The sequence below is a fragment of the Lemur catta genome, chromosome 19 (genome assembly GCF_020740605.2).
Source record: "Lemur catta isolate mLemCat1 chromosome 19, mLemCat1.pri, whole genome shotgun sequence".
Classification (NCBI taxonomy): domain Eukaryota; kingdom Metazoa; phylum Chordata; class Mammalia; order Primates; family Lemuridae; genus Lemur; species Lemur catta.
In genome coordinates, this window is record NC_059146.1 from 17,772,141 (window position 1) to 17,795,518 (window position 23,378).

General features: G+C 34.2%; 1 protein-coding gene across 2 annotated transcripts in view; it reads right to left on the minus strand.

The window, feature by feature from the left end:
* CNOT6L (CCR4-NOT transcription complex subunit 6 like) overlaps positions 1 to 23,378 on the minus strand; it is a 95,292-nt gene that overhangs the window by 12,788 nt on the left and 59,126 nt on the right. For both annotated transcript variants that reach the window (XM_045532879.1, XM_045532880.1), the window contains 5 exons: positions 21,650 to 21,718; positions 17,866 to 18,023; positions 15,593 to 15,747; positions 3,905 to 4,056; positions 836 to 1,063 (listed from right to left, as the gene is read on the minus strand). In XM_045532879.1, coding sequence (XP_045388835.1) covers positions 836 to 1,063; positions 3,905 to 4,056; positions 15,593 to 15,747; positions 17,866 to 18,023; positions 21,650 to 21,718 — 762 coding nt within the window. The remainder of the gene's footprint in view (positions 1 to 835; positions 1,064 to 3,904; positions 4,057 to 15,592; positions 15,748 to 17,865; positions 18,024 to 21,649; positions 21,719 to 23,378) is intronic.

Sequence of the window (23,378 nt, forward strand, 5' to 3'; positions counted from 1 at the left end):
ACAAAATTCATAATATGCTTTGGTATTAGCAAAAGAATAACACTTCAATGTTTTACATTTGAAAATTAATATCTAAAATAAAAAAAATAAGTTCAGACATAAAGTAGCTTAGTGGAGCTCAAGAAGTAATATGAAATGCTAGGAGAATTCTGATAATTCTTCTGTACCCAATAACAGTATTCAAGTATCGCTTAACAAATTCACTTAAAAGTTGCCAGGGTTACTAAATTTACATAGCTACCCATGATGAATATTTTCTGGTTGCCCCTTCATGTCACCCTTCTCCACTACACTCTTGTGCCTCAGGAGGCTGACCTTTATTGCAGCAACTGCAAATCCCTGCCCCCCACTTGCTTCTAGTTGGATTTGGTCAAGAGGCAGCACTGGCAGGAGACTAGAGGACAGGAGCAGAGTGGGGTGAGGTATATACTCCCCTGGCTCCCTTGTTGGTTTGCCAGGGATTGACTGCATCATTCAATTCAAAGCCATTCCTCCTATTATGTGGCCCTCTTCTACAACTACATTTTTTCCAAGTTCTGTCTGATGACAGCTCCCAACAGTTTCTCTTTTAGGTACAGGAGTGGTAAAGGGACCCTAACTCCCCTAGTAGCAGAGTACTGCATCATTTATTGTTTTATTTCCTTTAACCTGGCTCATACCTTTGGAAATAGCTTCTTTATTAAATTTTGCTCAATTACCTCATGTTCCAACCCTGGGATTCTTACTGATATACTCCCTAATTTAGAAGGGAAATACTCTACTGAAAAGTTAGGAGCTAGCTAGCCTTTGAACTAAGACTAAATTGAAAGCAACAAGGAAAAGATGTTATAAATACCTGAATCTGGCAATGAGTTAAGATCTGCACATAGCACCAGCGGGATGGAATTAGGATCTGCAGTTGGGCTGCCAGGCCTACTAGAGGCTTTCTCCAGAATGTTTTTAACCTCTGAGACAAACATCATGGTCTGGATAAGTTTCACATCAGAATACTCTGGGTCCCAATGCATATGGGCATTTGCCACTATAAGCAGCTGTTTGTCTGCAGCATGAATAGGCTTCATACCTAAATTTAAACATTACAAAAAGAAGATAAAGTTATGCTTTATGTTTCAAGAAAAGTGGTATCTTAAGGTTTTCTCAAAAAGATCCATAGCTACTACTTTATTCTTTTCCATGAATTTATAACTTCCATCTCATAAAGTAGTTCTTAGAAGTCAGAGGGCTGAGATTCTGGTAATCTTAATATGGGAATTATTCTTCTAGATCAAGTTGGCCAACTGTAGCCCATGAGCTAAATCTGGCCCACATGTTTTTGTAGAGCCTATATGAGCTAAGAAGGTTTCAAATTTTTAAAGGGTCCTATGAAGAAAAAAAAAATAGTGTGATAAGGACTGTATTTGACCCATAGAGCCTAAAATACAGTATTTACTATCTGGCCCTTTACAGAAAAAGTTTGCTGACCCCTGTTCTACATGCCCAAGTTATATCATGATTTATTTAACATTTGATTATAATACCTTGCATTTGCTGAGTTCTTAAACAAGCACTTTTTTAAAAAAATTTCAATTGATTTAGGGGTATAAGCGGTTTTTTCTTACATGGATGAATTGTATAGTATAGTGGAGTCAGGGTTTTTAGCATACCTATCAACTGAATAGTGTACATTGTACCTAATAGGTAATTTCTAATCCCTCATCCCTCTCCCTCCCTCCGAGTCTCCAATGTCCATTATGATAATATCTGTCATTTAAATATCACAGTAACATGGTGAGGCAGGTTTTCAGTTATTTGAGTTATCTAAACCTTAATTTAAATTCTTCCTACTGCCTAGTATTCATTTGCCTTGTATTTACACATAACAGTGATGGGTCAGTAGTAAATGGCAGTAACACTATATTAATCTATACAAAATAAAATAAGGAAGTGAATTTGCTACCTAAACAAATTCATACCCTACACTCAAAGTTATTTTTAAAATGAGAATTAGAGCATAGTATGCTCTCAAAGTCCAAACACTTAGGTTTTAGACCTAATTTTATTACTAATTATTTTGTATGGTCTTGGGCCAGTCATTTAACATTTTTGGTACTCAGGTTCATTTGGAAAATGAGATATTCAACTAGAAGATCTCTAAGTTTATTTTTTTCCATAAAATCTATGTTTTTTAATTCTGTCAAAATAAACATCAACATAGTACTTTCCAAATGGTGGACAGGATAATACATTAAAAATTGTGAAAATTAAGCATAATATAGTTAGTTAACATGTACTGACAGAGAAAGATGCCCATAAAATATTCAAGGCATAAAGCCCAGTATGCATGGTAAGATACCCTTTAAATAAAATTACATATATATTCTATACAATAGTATCTGTACAGAGAAATGAACAAGAGCTATTCCTATAGAGTATGAATGAGATGAGGGGTCTCTCACTTTTTACTTTATATACTTTTGGACTGTTGGAATATCAGTGAACACACATTTAATTTTTCTATTTAAAGTTTTATAGAAATGTCACTCAAAATTTTCTATTGAAATATGAACTCAAGAAAATGACCTAATTTTCTAAGTCTGCTATTTTGATAAAATCAAGTTTCTTTCTAGTCTTACCAAGCTACAATTATCTTCAATGGTGAGACAACAAGTGACTGAAGTATCTGTTATATGTGACAGAAGTAGTCACTGTTAAAGCAATTTGATCATAAGATAAATACTTGCAGCCAAAATCTGTCTTTTTTTTCCTATAAGTTTTATAGTATCACTTTTGGCTGTAGATTAAAAATTTGTCCTTACAAAAGGGCCATAAGCATTTCCCGTATCATTAAATTCCCCTTCTAGGAATACAAGAGATACTTATCACAGAATGTGAAAGTGTCTATTGTATAATTTCGAATTACTCTTCTGCCAAATTAAAAGGGGAGTTAAATTAAAAAAAAAATTCAATCTTCACAATACCAAAAAAAAAAAACCCTTTAAGAATAGGATTGGAAATGACATAAAAAGTGATAAAATGGAGAGCTAAAAAAAAGGAAGAAAATTCAAAATATCATATCAAAGACTGATTGTCTTTGATGATGGGAAAGAGAGGTTTGAATGATGGGGAAGGGAGGTCTGCTATATATGCATGGTCTTAATAATTCAAATCAATACTCAAGGCAAAAAAAAAATTCTTTTCTTCTGCAAAAAGTACAGGGGGAAAAAAAGCCCTAATGTGGTCTCACCCTCTTCTTGCTCTTTGCTTAATAATACACTAGTAAATAACGAAATGCTTTAAGGCAGGCAAGAGGAAGGGTAAAAAAGGTCTGGATAACAATGCAAAGTACATAATGAGTTTCTGACTCTGAAGAAAGCTATAAATAATCTAAAATGCTGGGGGAAAAAGTACCACATAGATAAAAGATCCTGTTCTTGCTCTTACCCTGACAATGACTGAGATATATTAATAACAAAGAAACTAGAGAAAACGTGTCAAGTACTTAACCTTGAAGACAAAAGATTCACACTCAAGAAGCTAAAAATATGGCTCAAAAGAGGAACAAGTCATCATAATTTCTAAATTCAGCCTAACTAAAATATTCCCTATTTCAAAGAACCTTTTGGAATTAATGGTATATCAAAAAAAACTACACAGATTACCTGGCAAATAAAAAAGACTGTGATAGAGATCATAGAATAGCCAAAAAAAAAAAAAAAAACCCAAAAAACAAAAAAACCAAATCCCAAGAAGTATATGATGCTTTACACAGTTAGTGCTATTTTCCTGCCCATCTCCCTTAACTTTCCTCAAAAGACAAGAAAATAACTTTGCAATAAATAACAGCAAGATTCTCTTCACTTGTTTTGAGATGGGAAAACCTGGCATGATGTTTATTTTTAGTACGAATATTTTAAATTGCACTCACTTGCTCCAAATAGTTCTTTGTGGACCTCTAATACCACAGCAACACCAATGTTATCTTTTGTCATCACTCTGTTCAGCATTGCTTCAGATCCGTCTGAATTAGCCATTGCCACTTGGTTAAATTCCACTGTATGCTTCTGCACCAATGTAAATCTAAAAGGAATAATGCATTATTATGACTTTAGGTACTTGGCTACAATGCTAAAAGACATTAAATGAAGGGGGACACAAGATGCAGACATCATTCATTGTCATTTTCTAGCTGCAAGGGACCATGTGATTTATTAATAGCTCTGGCGAGTAAGATGTAAGAAGTCTGATTACTGTAAAAATTTCCTTGGAGGCTCCACCTACCAAAGATGGCATATATGTCCCTTTGCTCATTTACACCTTTGCTCCTTTCAGCAAGTGCCAGGAGGAATAACCATCCTGTGACCATGTAGTAAGAAGCAGGAAGGCAAAAGCCAACCTTCTAAAAATGAGGAAGCCACTGAACCCATTCTGGACTGCCTATCACTGTATGACTTCTTGTGTGAGAAAATTATCTCCCCCTCATTTGTTTAAGCTACTGCTGGAATTCTCTGGTATTTAAAGGTAGACAGACTCTTAACCGAGCCAGCAAGTTAATGAAGAAAAACAATAAAATCTATCTATCCTGTTGGCAGTTTTGTTCCCACCACATCAAGAGATTTGTCAAGAAAATACAGGGACACACACTTATCTCAGCTAAGGAGTAACAGCTTTTCCCACCTAGTTTTTATTAGAAAGCTGCAATTGTGTGTAAGTGTTCAGTGAGACAGATTCTGCAAGATGAAGAAATGGCTCTCCCTGTAATTATAGCCTCTGTGCTAGCAGTATTTTATTTCCTTAGTGCCAAATCATAAAGTATTATAGAGTTTAGGATTTAACAGAATTAATCTAGCACTGACATTTAATAGCAGTGTGCCTTGGTCAAGCCATTTAACCTCTTTCAGCCCAATTTTATAAATTTTGTGAAATATTTATGAATGATCAAGATCTACTAAATATAAGACTTTCAGTGGGGTGAAATGAAGAAAAGACATCTTTGTTCTCCTAACAGTTCCTGCTCCCCACTTTCCTCCTACCTTTGAAAACAGAAGCATGTGCACATCCCTTCAAAAATATTGACTCACTATGAAGCAAGATGAAGTGCTAGATGAAATAACATTCCCTCCCTCCCCCACTCCAATTCTGCATGTCTCAGATGTGCTGAGAAGTATAAAGGGCTGGGTCATGTACCTATTTCTAACCCAGAGTGCTTAAAGGGAGTATAGTTTCTACCTTCTGAAGAGGTGATCTTTAAGGTGAAATATGAAAGGTGAGAAGTTATCAAGGCGAAGAATGGAATTAAGAACATTCCAGGTAAAAGGAAGAAATGAACGGTCCTGAGACAGAAAAGAGGTTTGTAAGTTTATGGGTTACAAAAAAACATAAGTGATGTTGGAGATGAGAGGAAGAGGAATGACTAAAGGTTCTAAGCCAGGACACGATATTATTTGATATAGTTTTTAAAATCACTTTAGTTGCTTTGTGGAGAATAGATTACAAGGGACAAAATGGGAATTGAGAGGCCAATTAAAAAGTTTCTGAGGTTATCTGAATGAGAAATGATAGTGACATGGGCAAAGGCAAGAGAAATAAAGAGGAGTGAGCAGATTCAAAATATGTTCTACAGATAGGACTGACCATCCTGGATATTAGACTTCTCCAAATACTTTTAAGCAGTGGAATATCTTTTTCAAATAATTTCTGGTGAGAGTCCCATAAATAAAACAGACCAAAGCCATATTATATTAGAATAAATCAATCAACCTGTTTTAGTGAATATTAAAAAATTGAAATTAGAGGACACAGATGATAATTACAGCCTTATAATTCGTCTCAGTGTCCAACTAATTGCTGTATTTTGTTTTGGTTACAAAGTATTAATAAAAATCCCGATTCACACAGATACACAGATATAAGTGAAAAATAACTGGACTTGCACTCTGAAAAAGCAAGCAGGCAAGCAAAAACTTGATTTAGAGGTCTGCACCAAAATGACTAAGCACTTCAGGAACATGTTAGTGATTTCTAAAATGTTAAAATTTGGTATTTGAAACATCTGAGTGAACATGTACTTTTAAATTATAGTTCAATTATTTGTATTCAATTTTTGTGATATCTTCCAAATATTCACAGAATTTCTAAGGCTAATTTATAGGAACCTAGGATTCTGTAGGACAGTCTAAAAATCATGCTGAATAGTAATATTTTTAGTATTGAAATTTTACTTCTACCAAAATCAGGTCATTCTTTTTGGGGGAGGAGGGAAAGGACTGTAAAGAAATGTCTTCCTTAACTAAAATTTGCTTCCCTGTATTTGTCCAATTTCTTCTATTAAATCTAAATCTTTTCTTTAAAAGAATATAGAATTCCACATGACACAACTTTAAATATCTGACAATAGATGTCAATGCTCTCCCACTGCCAATCTTCTCCAAAAAAGAAATGATCAGTTCCTTACATGATACGTGGTGTTGAGAGAGTTGTTCATTTGAACAACTCAAGTTTACCCAAAGGTACAGTACCAACTGGGCATAAATGAACTACTGCCTTCTTCATTTTTTATTTGTATTTTTGTTAATAAAGACTAAAGTTGTACTTTGGAGACAGCCATATTAATTATAAGCCAAATAGGAACTATAATAATATATATCTCAAAGTTTTGGGGTTTTTTGGTCTTAAATCAGGTCTCCTCAGCCCTATGTCTATAGGTGCTTAAAAACAAAAAAGTGGGGAAAATGATTTTATTAAGTTAAATACGTTTATTGTAGAGATATGAAAACAAAGAAAAATATAAGAAAACTAAAAGACAATTATAACATAACACCTCCACTAACGAGTCAATGTATTTCCCCAGACTTTTCTCTACACATGTGCACTCAAATATTTTTACATAGTGAAGGTAAAACTCTGTAAGTTTATACTTTGGTTTACTCATAAACATTCTATCAGGGACATTACCCTATAATATTAAAATATTCTTTGAAATTTTTATGACTGCTTTATAGTCCACTACCCAGATTCACCATTATCTACTTAACTATTCTGTTGGACATTTAAGTTACTTCTGATATGAGCTATTATAACTAATGACAATAATGAACATTTATGCATATAAATATTTTTCTGTATTCTCAGCTGATTTTCTTATCCCTCCCTTCTTTTTCTGCCTTCGATTAAGAACCTAAGAGCAGCAAATTTTAGCTGTTATTTCATGAGCTTCTGCTCTTTAGTTCACCTATTCAGATATTAATTGAAACTTCATTCTATTTTTTTAAATTTTTACAGATACGTAAAATAGTTGTACAAATTTATGGGGTACATGTGATCATTCTAACAGATTAAATATCTGCCAGTTTTTGGACATTTATAAATGTTATATGCATGTATTCTATCTTCTCTCAAATAATTAAAATTCTCAGGAGGACAGAATAATAAACATAATAATAAAAGCTACTATTGAGGATCTTCCCAGTATCAAGATCTGTGATAGGTACTTTATATGTATAGTCCTAAAATGTACACATGGACACATATTGCCCAGATTCCTCATCAATCCTTCAGGGATTGCTCTAGTTGAAAAGAGCTGCCTACTTGAGATCACACACTTCTGGGAGCACCCATATCCAATTACAGACCAAAAGCAAAAGATAAAGATCCAACGATGTTGGCCCCTATGATTTAATTCTCACAGTCCACATCAGCTCTGGAGCTCCCTGTGGGGTCATCAGGCCTGCAACACAACTCCACGTCTCCCTGTGTCCAATTCTGCTTCTGCCCCTTCCCTTTCCACAGATGTTCCTGATAAACTCCTAACACCAAACTTATCTGAGTTGTCTTTCTGAAGAATATAAATTGTAACAGGAGGTATTACTATTGGCATCACAAAGATGAGGAAAACTAAGGCTGGGCAGGTATTTCACTTTGAAAAATGGGATAGCTCATCCATCTCCAAAATCCTTGAACTTTTCCTATAATCCAATATACTTAACAGTTTACTTACCTATGTCAGTTCTCTAATCAAATGAAAATCTAGGCCGGGCGCGGTGGCTCATGCCTGTAATCCTAGCACTCTGGGAGGCTGAAGCGGGTGGATCGCTCGAGGTCAGGAGTTCGAGACCAGCCTGAGCGAGACCCTGTCTCTACTAAAAATAGAAATAAATTATCTGGACAACTAAAAATATATATATAGAAAAAATTAGCCGGGCATGGTGGCGCATGCCTGTAGTCCCAGCTACTCGCGAGGCTGAGGCAAGTAGGATCGCTTCAGCCCAGGAGTTTGAGGTTGCTGTGAGCTAGGCTGACGCCATGGCACTCACTCTAGCCCGGGCAACAAAGCGAGACTCTGTCTTAAAAAAAAAAAAAAAAAAAATCTAATGATCTTTTGCAGGATCATTAATAATACCATGAGATCTAATGATCTTCATTTGGAACTCTAACTAGTTAAGGCAGTTTAGTGACTCTCTAGGCTTATTAATCTTACCCTCTTGATTTGCCAGTCTCCTCTGCACCTGGTCTTAGTGTTCCCACTTAAAGATAATTCTCCTCAATAGAGATCATAAAAGATAGAAATTGTATGGTTTTTTCTTGATCAATTAGTGATTACACAAACACTAATCCTAAACAGGGTACATATGACCTTATTACTAACATTCCCTTCCTTCCCCTCTGTCCTCTAGGGGACAGAGTCTCACTCTCTCGGGGTTTTAATACTTCAACTTCACCAAGAGGTGAAGAACCAAGAAGATAGTTTCTTCTTTCTAGTAAACAAGAGTATAAATATACTTCTTGAATCTTAAGAATTTCTCAGTATTGCGCTTTTAAAAGAATGAGATTTCCAGTATTAACGCTGATAGCTGCAGTATCCTACAATTTATCTTGTCTCTGCGTTTACTGTATATTAATATATATTTCTAATACATTTGCAGATTAATAAAACGTGGTATCTGTATACCATGGAGTATTATTCGGCTGTAAGAAACAATGGTGAATAGCACCTCTTATATCATCATGGATAGAGCTGGAATCCATTCTTCTAAGTGAAGTCTCCCAAGAATGGAAAACTAAGCACCACATGTACTCACCATCAAATTGGTTTTAACTGATCAACACCTAAGTGCACATATAGGAATAACATTCATCGGGCAGATGGGAGCTGGGAGGAGGGGATGAGTATATACATACATAATGAATGTGATGCGCACCATCTGGGGGATGGACATGCTTGAACCTCTGACTGGGGGGGGTGCGGGGAGGGCAAGGGCAATATGTAACCTAAACATGTGTACCCCCATAATATGCTGAAATAAAAATAAAATCCCCCAAAATATATATTTATAATACATTTATAATATAGTGAGAAATAATTATCCATATTCTACCCAAACTTTACCTTCACAACGCTACTTCTTACTTTCCCTTCCCACACAAACCAAATGTAATCCACTGTGCTACTTTCTTTCTCACAGATTTCCATACAGGTAACATTTTGAAATACTGAGATCTTCCTTCCTTCTTTCTATTAGATGTTTCTTTTGAATAAGACATACTGGTTTATAGTTACTCTTCAGACATTAATACAAGCCACCAAGCCTTAGTATACGTAAAATCTTAAACTTGTCTCTCTTTCAATACTTTTATTCATCTATTATTCATACTCTAAGGCTGGTACACAGACGCTATAAGCATCATTCCTGATGCTATTTTATTCTAACAATTCTTCTGTATATTTGCCTTTTGAAAAATCTAAACAAAAGGTCAAATGAGTACAAGAAACAACATATGTAGTGAAGATTGATATGACAAAAAAAACCCTTCTTATATGATTTGTTAAAGATTATTAGGTTGAATGTTTCATATGAAGGAAGAACATGTCCAAAACAGCCCTTCAAACAAAGACATAACTCAATTTCTTACCAACTTATGGTCTAAAGTAATTTTATGGGCTGTGATGTGATTATATTAATGCTAGAGAGGGGAAAGTGAATGCCAACTATGAGAAACTAAAACCATCTATAGGACTTAAACACTACCCTCTATTTGTAAAGCTCTTTTAACCACTGAGCAAGTCCACATTCTTTATCATTTTAGCCCCATAAGAAACTTCTGAAGTGGAACAGTTATTATCCATATTTGAAAGGCAAAGAAACTGGAGCACAAAGCTATAATTTTATGATCCAGATTGAATTAATGGGAAAGTGAGCATTAGAAGCCAGAAATCAAAATCTCACTTAAAAAAAATCATATAAACAAATCCCAAATGCAACCACCACCTATAACACAGGAAACTGGGTAACTGAGAGACCAGTAATATGGGAGCATCACAATAGGTCATTTTGAAATGATAATACTATAACCTCTGAATGCCCTCTTTCCAAGACAAAACTACCTGTACTATTATGTGAAGAAAAAGCAAGGACATGACCCTACCTGGTCTCTGAGACTGAAAGCAGGTTAGAAAGTAGAGGCAATACAGCAAGAACTACGCACCATAACAACCTAAGTGTCCAGTCCTATGATGGGAGACTGCCAATTCACAGTGCAATGGTTACACTGCTCTTAGTTGCCATTCTCATCTTTCCCTTTCTTATGGATTTGAAATAAAGTATGATCAGAAGATCAGAACTGCTAACCTCAGAAACAGCAACTAAGTCAGGTATCTAGGTATGCTTTCATCTCCATTTTTTCCCACTTTGGATTTCTTCTACTATATCTGTCTATAGGACAAAACATGGCAAAAAAGAAATTTAAATTCTGAGTCTAAAATATTTATCTGTAATAATTCAGTTTCTATATACACACATTATATACATATAAAATACATATATGTATACATGTATTTAATAAAATGCTTTGGACTGTAGATAATACTTGTTGAAATACAGGACAAAGCAAAAGCTGACTTCTGGTATTTTATCAATCAAAATTCTATTTTCTAGATTCTCTATGCATCTAACTATCAAAAAATGACATTCATAATGACAACCAAAAGGTGCTGCCAAATCTTGAGGTAGCTTCTGAATTCCCCCTAATTAAATTAAAATAGAATACTATGATTTAAAGAATATATTAGTGTACTCTAATTCTCTGAATATTGGTAACCTGTATCCTAGCCTTTACTAAACGATACTTTATCCTTTCATCATGACGGATAAGAGATTTATATTAGAGATTTTGTAGAAATAGCAACTGTTATAATTTCTATTTATTGTCACCTACTGTGTACCACTATTGTCCACACGATTAAACAATCATCAAAGATTAGGAATTATCAGATACTCTAGTTTTAGAAGAATGAGACTTTGAGAATGAGTACAGAGACTCAAAGTACTCATCTATAGCTATATTTAACTTTGCTAGTTTTATAAATTATATTCAAAAATGATCTCACAAGGTAAAGATATACACGTGAGGAAACAGGTCCAGAAAGGGTGACTCATTCAAGATTATACAGCTTAATATTAGGTTATTAAGTATGAAATGTTCGAGTTCCTTAAGTACTAAGTTTGACAGTAGATATCTCTGACATTTCACTTTGACATTTCATTTCATTTTTATTGTGAAGGTACATCCTCATTCTTTTAAATACACTGTTTGGCTTGTGATTATCTGTCAAATTTAGAACAATTTTTGTGAAACCATGAATAAGTCAAAAATTCGTGTTATTTTCGAGTTCCACTATGAGTTCATAGTGGAACCAATGCAGCGCAGACAGCTCAATGAAGTGTTTGGGAAGGATGTGGTTAATGAACCCCCACAGTACATCTCCGTTCTGGTGATTTTAATCTTGAAAATGAGCCATGTGGGCAACCTGAGACCAAGGTGGATAATGATGAACTGAAGGCTTCAGTGGAAGTGAATCCATCTCAACCTACATGTATGAATTAGCAGCAACGTTTGACATTAACTATTCCAAGAACATTGGACCACTTAAAACAAATTGGCAAAGTAAAGAAGCTGGACAAAGGTGAGTCCCGCAGGAATTAAATGAGCATCACAAAAGAAATCATCATCTCAAAGCTTGTCTTTCTTTGCTGTCAAGACTTAAGGGCGAACCATTTCTACACTGTATTGTTAGGGTGATAAAAAATGTGTTAGTGTGATGAAAAATGGATTCGTTTTGACAACTGCAAGCATTTGGCACAATGGTTAGATAAAGATGAAGTGCTGAAACACAGTCCAACACCGAATATTCATTTTAAAAAGCTAATGGTGTCTGGTGGTCCAGCACTGACATTACCCACTACAGCTTCACGAAACTTGGTCAATCCATGATAGCAGATGCTACTGCAACCAAGTAGATGAAATGATGAAGATATTTGCAAATATGCAGCTGAGACTGGTCAATAGAAACAGGCCAATCTTCTTGCAAGACAAGTCTCAACAACATGTTGCACAAACAACACTGCTCAAACTACAGAGGCATTCATTGAAAACTCTCTGTCGTCCACCATATTGACCAGACCTTGCACCAACTGACTAGCACTTCTTCCAGGCTTTGGACCACTTCTTGCAAGGAATAATATTCAATTCTCAGCAAGCTGTAGAAAACACTTTTCGCGATTTCATTGCCACTCGCTCTCCAGGCCTCTTTACTGCTGGTATAAACAAGCTACCGTTAAGATGGCAAAACTGTGCTGACAGTTTATGTGCATACTTTAATTGTACTGCTTCTTGTTAGAGATGTGATAAACTAAACTTCTGATTTGAAATTGAACATTTCATATTTAATGACCTCAATGAATAGGAGAAATAACTGGCTTCAAAATTCACTCTTTTCTTTGCATTCTCTCTCCAATCTGAAGAAATAATAAAGGCAGGATGTATACTTTGTGTTAAATTCCAAATAGTTTGGCTTTGGACAGGTGGCTAACATGTCATGGATAAATATTTGGTACTGAGACAGAGGGTGGTTTTATTACTTTTTTTTTTTTTTTGAGACAGAGTCTCACTCTGTTGCCCGGGCTAGAGTGCCGTGGCGTCAGCCTTGCTCACAGAAACCTCAAACTCCTGGGCTCAAGTGATCCTTCTGCCTCAGCCTCCCAAGTAGCTGGGACTACGGGCATGTGCCACCATGCCCGGCTAATTTTTTCTATATATATTTTTATAGTTGTCCAGCTACTTTGTTTCTATTTTTAGTAGAGACGGGGTCTCGCTCTTGCTCAGGCTGGTCTCGAACTCCTGAGCTCAAACGATCCACCTGCCTCGGCCTCCCAGAGTGCTAGGATTACAGGCATGAGCCACTGCGCCCGGCCGAGGGTGGTTTTATTCTATCATAGGAGGTATAGTCCTATCATTCCAAGAAAGAGGTTCAGAAGAGGTATAATGTAATAATGTATCACACCCAAAGTCTTCATCTGTTGCCAGGTCCATGTTACTATTTAGGAAAGAGGAATTGAGGAAGAAAGAAAAACAGATGATGCATCTAAGTATTTCCTATGTATTCACTACTTAACTAGTTCAGAGTATTTTTAATAATTTAGGAATCAATTTACAATATCCAGTGTTTAAAGTTTGCTAGGTAACAGTTATGATTCTTACTTCAAAACCCTAACTACCTCTAGTAAATTACCAAGGAATTTTAGATTTTTCCTCTCAAAATTGTGGGGGGAATGATAAAAATCTTCCATATTATCTTGAAAAAAGCAATGGTAAATGGAAAAAGAGCCTGATGTTAGATGTCTCAATGTTATCAATGCATTTTTTTTTAAATTATGGTGCTTCGAGGAAGTTTGTATATGAAGCTAGGTAACAAATGTCAAATTCAAGACAGTTTTCCAAATTACGTAATCTTATAAGAGGTAATATGGAAAGCTCAAACGAGGAGCCTAAAGATTTGGTATATCACAGTGGTTCAAAGCACTGACTATGAAATCAGACTACTGTGTAACTTGGGCAAGTTAATTAACTTGTCTATGTCATGGTTTCCGCATCTATAAAAATGAGGAAAAAGAGCCATACCTACCCTCAGAGGGTTGCTTTAAAATTAAATAACACAGAAAAAAATGGTAGGTAAGACAATCCATATAAATAATTACAAAAGACCTGATATGTGGTAAATACGCTGGGAGTATAGTCATGTGCCATATTACAATGTTTGGGTCAAAGACAGACTACATATACGACAGTGGTCCCATAGATTATAATGGAGCTGAAAAATTCCTATTGCCTAGTGATGCTGTAGCCACCATAACATCGTAGCACAATGCATTACCTTTTCTATGTTTAGATATGTTAAGATATACAAATACCACTGGCGTTACAATTGCCTACAGTATTCAGTACAATAACAAGCTATACAGGTTTGTAGCCTACGCTATACCATACAGCCTAGGTGTATAGTAGGCTATACTATCATCTAGGTTTGTGTAAGGACATTCTATGACGTTTACACAATGACAAAAATCACCTAACAATGCATTTCTCAGAATATATCCCCATAGTTAAGAGACATGTAACCATAATAGTAATTGTTATTCTAAAACTTGTAAAAAATTACCAAACCACTAGAAGAACTTAGTATATTCTGACCTTGAATACTACAGGCTGTGCACTAGTTAACCAAAATGAAAATATCACTACTAAAAAAATCCATGAGATATATCAACAAAGGTGTTTCAAAAAAAAAATCCATGGAAAAAGAAAAGAAAGTAGTACAGATAAACAATAAGTGGACCAAATAGCTTCCAAATTCACTTAAAATACTCCAAATTCATTTACTTAAAATAACATGCCATGCTGGCAATAGCCTGTGTTAATAAAAACACTGACTGGCTTTGTTATAATAGGTATTAAATAGGGATATACTGAAAAATAGCCATTAGCATGTATATGCTTAGCCTATAAATATGATTCCCTATCTAATGTATCAAATCTAAATTATTAACCATGAGATTCAATCTCTATCAGACTTCACACATTTCATTTTCCATTGCCTTGTCTCAATTAATCCTCTAACTCCCTACCTCTGTAAGCTCTATGCCTCTCTTCTGTCCTCTCTTACCTATCTATGCATATCTCTATCTTATATATACCATATAATACTGTAATTGGTCTTATATGCCTATCTTTTCCTACCGGACTTGAGCTTTCAGTGAGATTAGAAACTGTTTCTTGTCAATCTTTGTGTCTATTGTATCCAGCACAAAAAAATCACAAAGCAAATGCTTAGTAAACATTTAGTGAATAAATGATTAAACCAGTGTATGAAATGTTAAGTGAAAAGGATAAAAGGTTGATAAAATGAATGATTCCAGAAAAGGCCAACTATTAAAAAAAAAAAAAACCCACAGAAACCCAGATCACTTATTGTTAAATCTTAAAAGGTACCACTTTTTTTAACACCAAAACTAATATTTTACTTCATGAAAATATATTTTGAAATAAAACTATATTCAAGTCTATACCTCTTAAGTTGTTAGTATAATTTTGCAACAAAAGCATAAATACAATAAATATCCTTGTTCCAAATATACAGGCTAAGAAATAAAACATTAATCAAAGTTTTAACTTGTGGAATTCTTGCTTTCTAGCTTTTTGTTTATTTTATAGAGTTAAATCAAAGACTATTTTAAATGCATAATTTTAAAAAATAAGATTACACTATTATGCTTTCTTAACTCACTTTTCTGTTTTGAAGAATATTGCACAACCATCCACATGCTTTCTCTCCTGCTCAGACATGATTTTGGCACGTGACTTTGGAGAAAAAAATCCATCATATCCACGCTCCTTCAATGCTGGCAGAAAAAGAGTGAAGTATTGCTCTGTTTCCACTTCCTGAGATGAAAAAAAAGTTATCATCTACATGACAGAGGGAAAACTCTGATTAAGATATTAAAATGTTCAGCATTATGAATAATGTGTGATTAAGTTAAAATAATTCACATAACAGGTATGATCTGACTATCTTACCTTATTTCTAGCAGCTGCCACTTGACAATGGCAGCTTTTTAAACATCAAAGAGCCAGAAAGGTGACATGGCTTTCTTGTGCTCACACAGCTAGTTAGTAACAGAGCAAGATTATACCCCAGGGCTCTTGATCTCCAGTTTAGAGTTCATTCCACTATTCTCCACTTTCTCAAGACCGGTAATTAACCAGAGCAATTTGAGCATATGATCAATTAAGTGGTAGGGAAGAGTAAATTTTATATATAAAGAAGTAATTTTTGAAATTATTTATCCTTCTGAACCATGGTAGACAGGAATGATACTCAAGAGTGAGAAATGTTAAGATCTATTAACAAAAAATTCTACTTTAAGAAATTTTCAGGTACCTAAATACCAATCATCCAATGGTCTCTGTTAATTATTAAGTTAGACTATTTTATTCTTTGACTCATAAAATATTAATAAATCTTTCCAAATGAAATAATCAAATATGAAGAAATGATTTACGTATGAAGATGCTCATAATAGCACAATTTTTAACAGCAAAACCCCATACACAACTAAATGTCCAACAGTAGGGAAAAGGCTTAACATATGTTCATATAATTGCTTTTGAAGAATTTCAGTAACATGGAAAATCTATTAGGTGCAATAAACAAAATATGCCAATAATGCGATATCAATTTTGTTTTGCAAATATATCTGTAAATAAATTGGTAAGTGAATAAAAAGAAAATGTATAAAGGAAAATATTCCTAAAGTTTTAACATAGTAACTGTTTTCAGGATATGAGATTAAATGTTTTCCTCCATCATACTTTATATTTTTTCAAAGCTTTCAACTTATCTAAAATAAACACTTTATAATACTATGTAGTATTATTTTTATAATAAGAAAACAATTTCCTTAAATTGTTGTGTTTTAGCCTTCAAAGTATACTTTAATTAGAAGAGTACCAGGCTGTTGTCACTGCCAATACTAAACCAAAAGGTGGAAAATTAAGTAACTACAATAGCCTAGTTTTGTTTGCCTACTCCTCCAATTCTGTGTCAGTGTCAGTGTTTATAAGAAATTTTAATTTCTGAAGACTTATTTCTTGTTATTTTCTAGGCAATATAAAAATAAATTATCAAGCTACTCTATAAGAAAAAATATTTAAAATAATTTTTTCTCTCCAACTATGTTGAAATGAATCTGTGAAATTATAAAATTTTTAAAATACTTTTAAGAAATAAGTATTTGAGGTGATGGATATGTTAACTTGCCTGATTTATTCATTCCACAATGTATACATGTATCAGAACATTACTGTATCCCATAAACATATAAAAGTATGTGTCAATTTAAAAAAATTTTAAACCTTTAAGCATTTAATATGCTTTGAAAGTTACTAAGAAAAAAATTACTAAAAACTACTCAAATCTTTTTGTCTCATCATTAGCTAAATGATGAAAAGCAGTAATAAAATATACTTCATGAAAACGTGCTGCTTCTTCAGCTAAGTTCATTACAATAAAGCGTTATAAAACAGAAGAATCTAAATTTCAGAGGTGCTTTATAAAGTAAGGCAAAAATGAATGATTTATAGTACAATATTTTTCAATGTTTATCTTTAAGAAAACAACTGTGGGCAAATACTTTCTTTTTTAACAGACTCCATAATAAATTAAATTTGTATTCCTAAAGATGGGAATCTTCTACAGTTTTCTCTTTCAGCAATACCAACGACTTGTTCATGAGGTAAATTATTAACACAGATAATGGGTGAAATTATTTTCACTTAAGAAAACAGTAAATGAATATAAGTGGATGGCTGTACTCAGCAAAATAGTTTCACTGTGGAAATGTCTTAAATGTTTATTTAAATTGTCCTTTATTTTAAGAGAAGGAGAGAAAATAAGTCCTGAATTTTGCTTTGAACACAGGATCTCTCCCAGAGGTAAGATTTTCTATTATTTTTAAGTTCACCTTTAAGTTAAAGACAATTTAATTTCTGTGGTGTTACCTGAAGACTAATGATATCTGCGTCACAGTTAACAATTTCTTCCATAATTCCCTTTTTCCTGTATTCCCAGTTTAATGCCCAGGATGGGCAATAGCCATATAGCTGCCGGGTGGCGTATTTATCACATAACACATTGTAACACATAACCGTGAATGATGCTAAGAAGTGGGGGGGAAAAAAAACAACAGACAAAAGGGAGAAAATTAGGCAACTTTTTCTAAAGCAGTATCATGTGTACACCTGCACAAGCACACACACATATCCCAAATATCATCACTGTAAAATAGATTAAGATTTTGTTAATCTCTAGCTACCAAAACTTCACTGGAGTTCACCCTATCAAAGTTCTTTTACTTGTCTTAAATTAGACTAACAGTTCACATTTGAGATTTTTGAGGAAATTTATCTTAATAAAAATTCAAACTTTAAATTGGAGTGCTAATTTTTTTTATGTAATTTGCTGAGAAAAGCTTCTCAAACTAGATGAAACAAAGGTAAATTTCGGTTTCATGCTAATAAAAGGGCTCTAATCTCAATTTTTATTAACAAAATATGCATACTTAATTTTGAGGGGGGCCCCTTACTGTTGTTACTACTCTGAGGCAGAAGAGAATGGGCTAACAAAATTTAGTTGTAAGAGAATCCTTTTTGCCAACTAAAATGAAATTCTCATTTTAAAATGTCCTTAACCATAAAAGGACTGTGAGCAAACTAATGGTCTGTATCCCTGCTACTCAAAAAGGGCTCTAAAGACTAGTAATATTAGTTATCACCTTGGAACTTAGAAAGGCAGAATCTCTAGCCCCACAAACACCTATTGAATAAAATCTGCAGTTTAACAAAATCCCCAGGTGATTCATATGCACATGTACATTAATTAAAGTGTGAAAAGCCACAATTTTTATCAGCAATCCCTGCTGCCCATTAGAATCCACTTTGTAGAGTGTTAAAAATAAATGCTGAAACCAAGGGCCTGACTCCAGACTAATTAAGTCAGAATACTAGAGTCTGGGTATTCATATTTTAAAAAGTATCTCAGGTGATTATAGTGGACAGATATAGTTGAGAATCACTTATTTAAATAAAATGTGAGAAACCCAAGGTGAAGTGACACTTGATTGAAGTTGGTTCAGTTTCAGATAGGAAAGATATTAAGAAAAACTCAGTTCAGTGGCCCCCTGGGGGGTCTGAATGGTGGCCCTTTTGTACACTGGGGGCTAAATTTCAGTTTGAGTTTATTTGTATTCTGATTATATATCTTGGAAATGATCCAGAACCATTTCCAAGCCATTACATTGTGAAGTGAGCACCCGGAGTTTACCTTACTCTGCTTCTCTGGATTTGAAATGTCATTTGAAAGTAAGGGGGAAAGAAGAGAGGCAGATTGTTAATTGCTTCATTCAGACTATTCCTAAACCTTTGTGAAGTGAGATTTTATAGAAAAAGCCAGAGGCTGCAATTATTATTTTTTTTTTTTTCTTTTTTTTTGAGACAGGGTCTTGCTCTGTGGCAGGGGCTAGAGTACAGTAGTGTCATCATAGCTCACTGCAACCTCAAATTCCTGGGCTGAAGCGATCCTCCTGCCTCAGCCTCCCAAGTAGCTGTGACTACAGACGTGCACCACCATGCCTGGCTAATTTTTCTTTTCCTTTCTTTTGTGCTCAGGCTGGTCTCAAAGTCCTGACCTCAAGCTATCCTCCCACCTCAGCCTCCCAGAGTGCTAGGATTACAGGCATGAGCCATCATGCTTAGGCACAATTTCTATAACATACCCAAAACTCTCCATATCTGTGTCAATGCCTGAGAATGAGCCAGCAGTTTTTAAACAGAAGTGAAAATTAGCTAAATTGCTTATTATCACTATTCTCCTATAACCCTGTTTCTTTCTGATACCTTTCTCATTATCTGGGCTTGATCCCTACATAGTTTATCATTATAGTTTTTTGGCTATAAATTACCCATAACCATCACTATTTACTATATACATTCCCCTATGCATCAGAAAAGGCATTTTTAACAATAACTTACTTTAGCACTCAGATTCTACTCAGATGTATCACAAGAAAAACCCATACTAGTTTATCAATAATGAAAACCTCAGAACACATTACTTTGAGAACTCAGGAACTAATGAAAACTTGTTTCTACTGTTCCTTTTATTTCTTTTTTGTTTTTCCTTTCTTTAGAGACAGAGTCTCACTCTGTCACCCAGGCTGGAGTGCAGTGGTGCAATCATAATTCCCTGTAATGTCTAACTCCTGGACTCAGTGATCCTCCCACCTCAGCCTCCAGAGTAGCTAGTACAAGTGCATGCCACCAAGCCAGGCTAATTTTCTTTTAATTTTCTATAGAGACGGGGTCTCACTATGTTGCTCAGACTGGTCTCAAAGTCCTAGGCTCAAGCAATCTTCCTGCCTTAGCCTCCCAAAGTGCTGAGGTTACAAGCGAGGGCCACTGCACCCAGCTACTGTTTCTTTTCTTAATGGAAATATAGCTGTGCAATATTAGGAAAGCTTTTAAGATTATATTCACTCATGTTCAAAGGGGATTAGTTTAGTGAACTAGAAAATTATATTTTTAACATCAGCAAAGGAATAATTAATTATACACTAGGGAAGACCAAGTATAAAATAAATCCACTTAAGGCTTTGTAGAAAACTTTAGGTATTCCTTTTACTTAGACCATCAGTGGGCATCCTGATAATAGAGGTGTTATTCATGGTAACACCAACACGGTGCCTCTTGTAACAGGCTGATACTGTGGCAATAGAGTACGGTGGTTTTAAAATTATTTCCTCTGAAAGCACAAAAATGTACCATATATTATACTATGTCTTAGTGTTATTAAAATGCAAATAAATCCCCGAAGAGGTTATATGTCCCACATTTTCCAATACTAAAACAAATGACTTGTTCTGAATCTTCTGGCTTCGTAACTTAAAAAAAGCCAAAAACTCACAAACAGAAGGGCTTTATATGGTTCAAAATGGCTCGTAATAAATGCTGTGATTTACCCTTTAAAAATTATTAAAGTAGCAGTATTCCATGACTGGTTTAACCTTCATATTGACACAGTTAAAATTTTCATCTAACTTTAGAATGAAGTTAGCTATCATGAAAACTATTACTCCTATGACTAAAAAGACATTTGGAGAAATAATAATTCATAACTTAAGTAGAATTCCCAAGCATAAAATGTCTAACATGTAGTGAGTAGCCCTGTAAATGTCAATCCATTTTGGGGCCCCACAAAGAGATAATAAAGGTTTGTATCTTCTACATTACAACAATTCTAGAAATGCTACATTATATCCTTATATTGCTCAAATACTCACCCCTCTACCATTCTGTCAACCCTGAACTGGTATCATAATTTTGTTGCCAACATAGCAAATATATACCCAGTCTAAATTATTATTCTATAAATGTTATCCATCTACCTCTCAAGAAAGATAAAGTAACTTAGTAGCTGAAAACTTTTCAGAAAAAAATTCATTATCACTCATTTTTCTTAAATCACCCAATACCATGTGAAGATGCCATTTTGAAAACTGTATTACAGAAATAATTTTAAAACCAAGAGCTGCATTACTGTGAAAGATATGAAATATTTATATATAGGCCTATTTTAATGTGCATTTTAAAAAGTCTATCCATTAGTATTTTTAAACTCATCTACTCACAAGAGGTAAAATGAAGGCTTGTTAATTACAGATAACGAAGCCCAAATGGTATTTTAAGTATTTCTGAAAAAAGTCAAGGAAAAATGAGAAAAACTATTTACCTGATGGCAGAATTTGGTCTCGTTCTTTTAATGTAATCCATGGCCTCGGAGGAAGCTGCTCTGGATGAACTGAAAAAAAAAAATATTGTAAATATAAGTAACTTTCAGGTGTTTCTAAAATCAATATCATTTAGTTTATAATGTCAAATCAACCTGTTTTCTATTCAGCTGCAATGGCCAACAAACTAACTTAAAACTCTAAAGCTGAAATTTAAAGAAGATTTAGAAGCCAAAGGAACTTTAAGAAGACCTATGCAGAGAACACAGAACTAATATTAGAAAAGAACATTAGGAAACTCATTTATGGCATTTTCACTTAGGTATTAATATTTTTCATAAATACCGTATATTTAAAAACCTAAGTAAAATCTTAGGTCTTAATTACATATGCAAACTGTGTTGACTCAGCCTTATGCTCTTCTGGGAAATCAAAGCTATGTGAAATTTTAATATACTGATGACTTAAAAGACTCAAACATTTTTAAAACAGAAAAAAGCACATATATATATGTGTAATAAAAATTAGTGAATTTTCTAATATAGTATTTATGCAAAGCAAGAGATAAGCAAAGAACTGCATTGTACAGAAAAAAGGAAGGCACTTGTTAATCATTAACTGCTCAATATGGTTATCAATACCAAGGAACTACATGCTACCAGATGAAAAAAACTCACTGCGTTAAGATTTAACTACTCCCTTTCTTTCCCTTTTAAAAATACTTGGAATTATAGGACAACTTGATTCAAGTATATAGATTTGCCCACAGTATTAGTGGCTGAGAAATGTATTCCTTTAAAACAAAAAACACTATCTTTATTCAGCTGTGGAAATTTTAACCAAAGTAGCCCAGATCTTTTAAACTGTCACTGTACTAACTGTTTTGGTTTTCCAAAAGTCTACCTTAAGTGTATACATTCTGATTTAGCAGCCATACTTCTTGCAGAGTGAAATGAACATGACTTCACATATTTCATATCTTGCCAGGAAAGAAATGAAGGTTACTACAAGATGACAGACAAATTTTCCAGCTGATTCAACATACTGAATCCTAGAAAATAATCATGCCTGCTAGGAGTGCCATGCCAGAATCAGGCATCTGTCTCAAAAGTGGAAAGCCCAGTATATAAATAGAATAAAGGGTAAACAAAGAACTTTCCAGCTATTGGGATCCTTAACAGCAAAATCTACCTAAGATGGCTTTGTTAAAAATTCAGAAATCAAAAAACTTCTCCAAATAAAACAAGTAAGGTCACGTCAACATTTTGGTGCTTCCCGTATCTTAATGTACCACAATATATCAGTGTAAATAAAATACATAGTATTCACCAACAATATCCAAAGAGCCAAAAACATATGAAAGGATACTTCTATTTCACCAGTAACCAGTACAATTAAAAAGATGAGGTAGCATATTTGTTACCCAATACAAATTTTTTAAGTTTAATATCTAGAGTTGGTGGTGATGATGATAAGAAACAGCTACTTGCATATACAGCTCATGAGAATATAAACTAGTACAGCTATCTGAAGAACAAGTTGGCATCGTCTTCTAAAATTTAAAACATCCATGTCCGTGTGACCTAGCAGTTCTATTTCTTGGGATCAGACCTATCTGCTTAAATCAGCATTCAAAAAGATATTCATTACACCATTGTTTATAACAGCAAACGCAATGGTAAATGGCTAAATAATATCCATTTTAAGAAACGTCTATGTTATAGTTTTTTA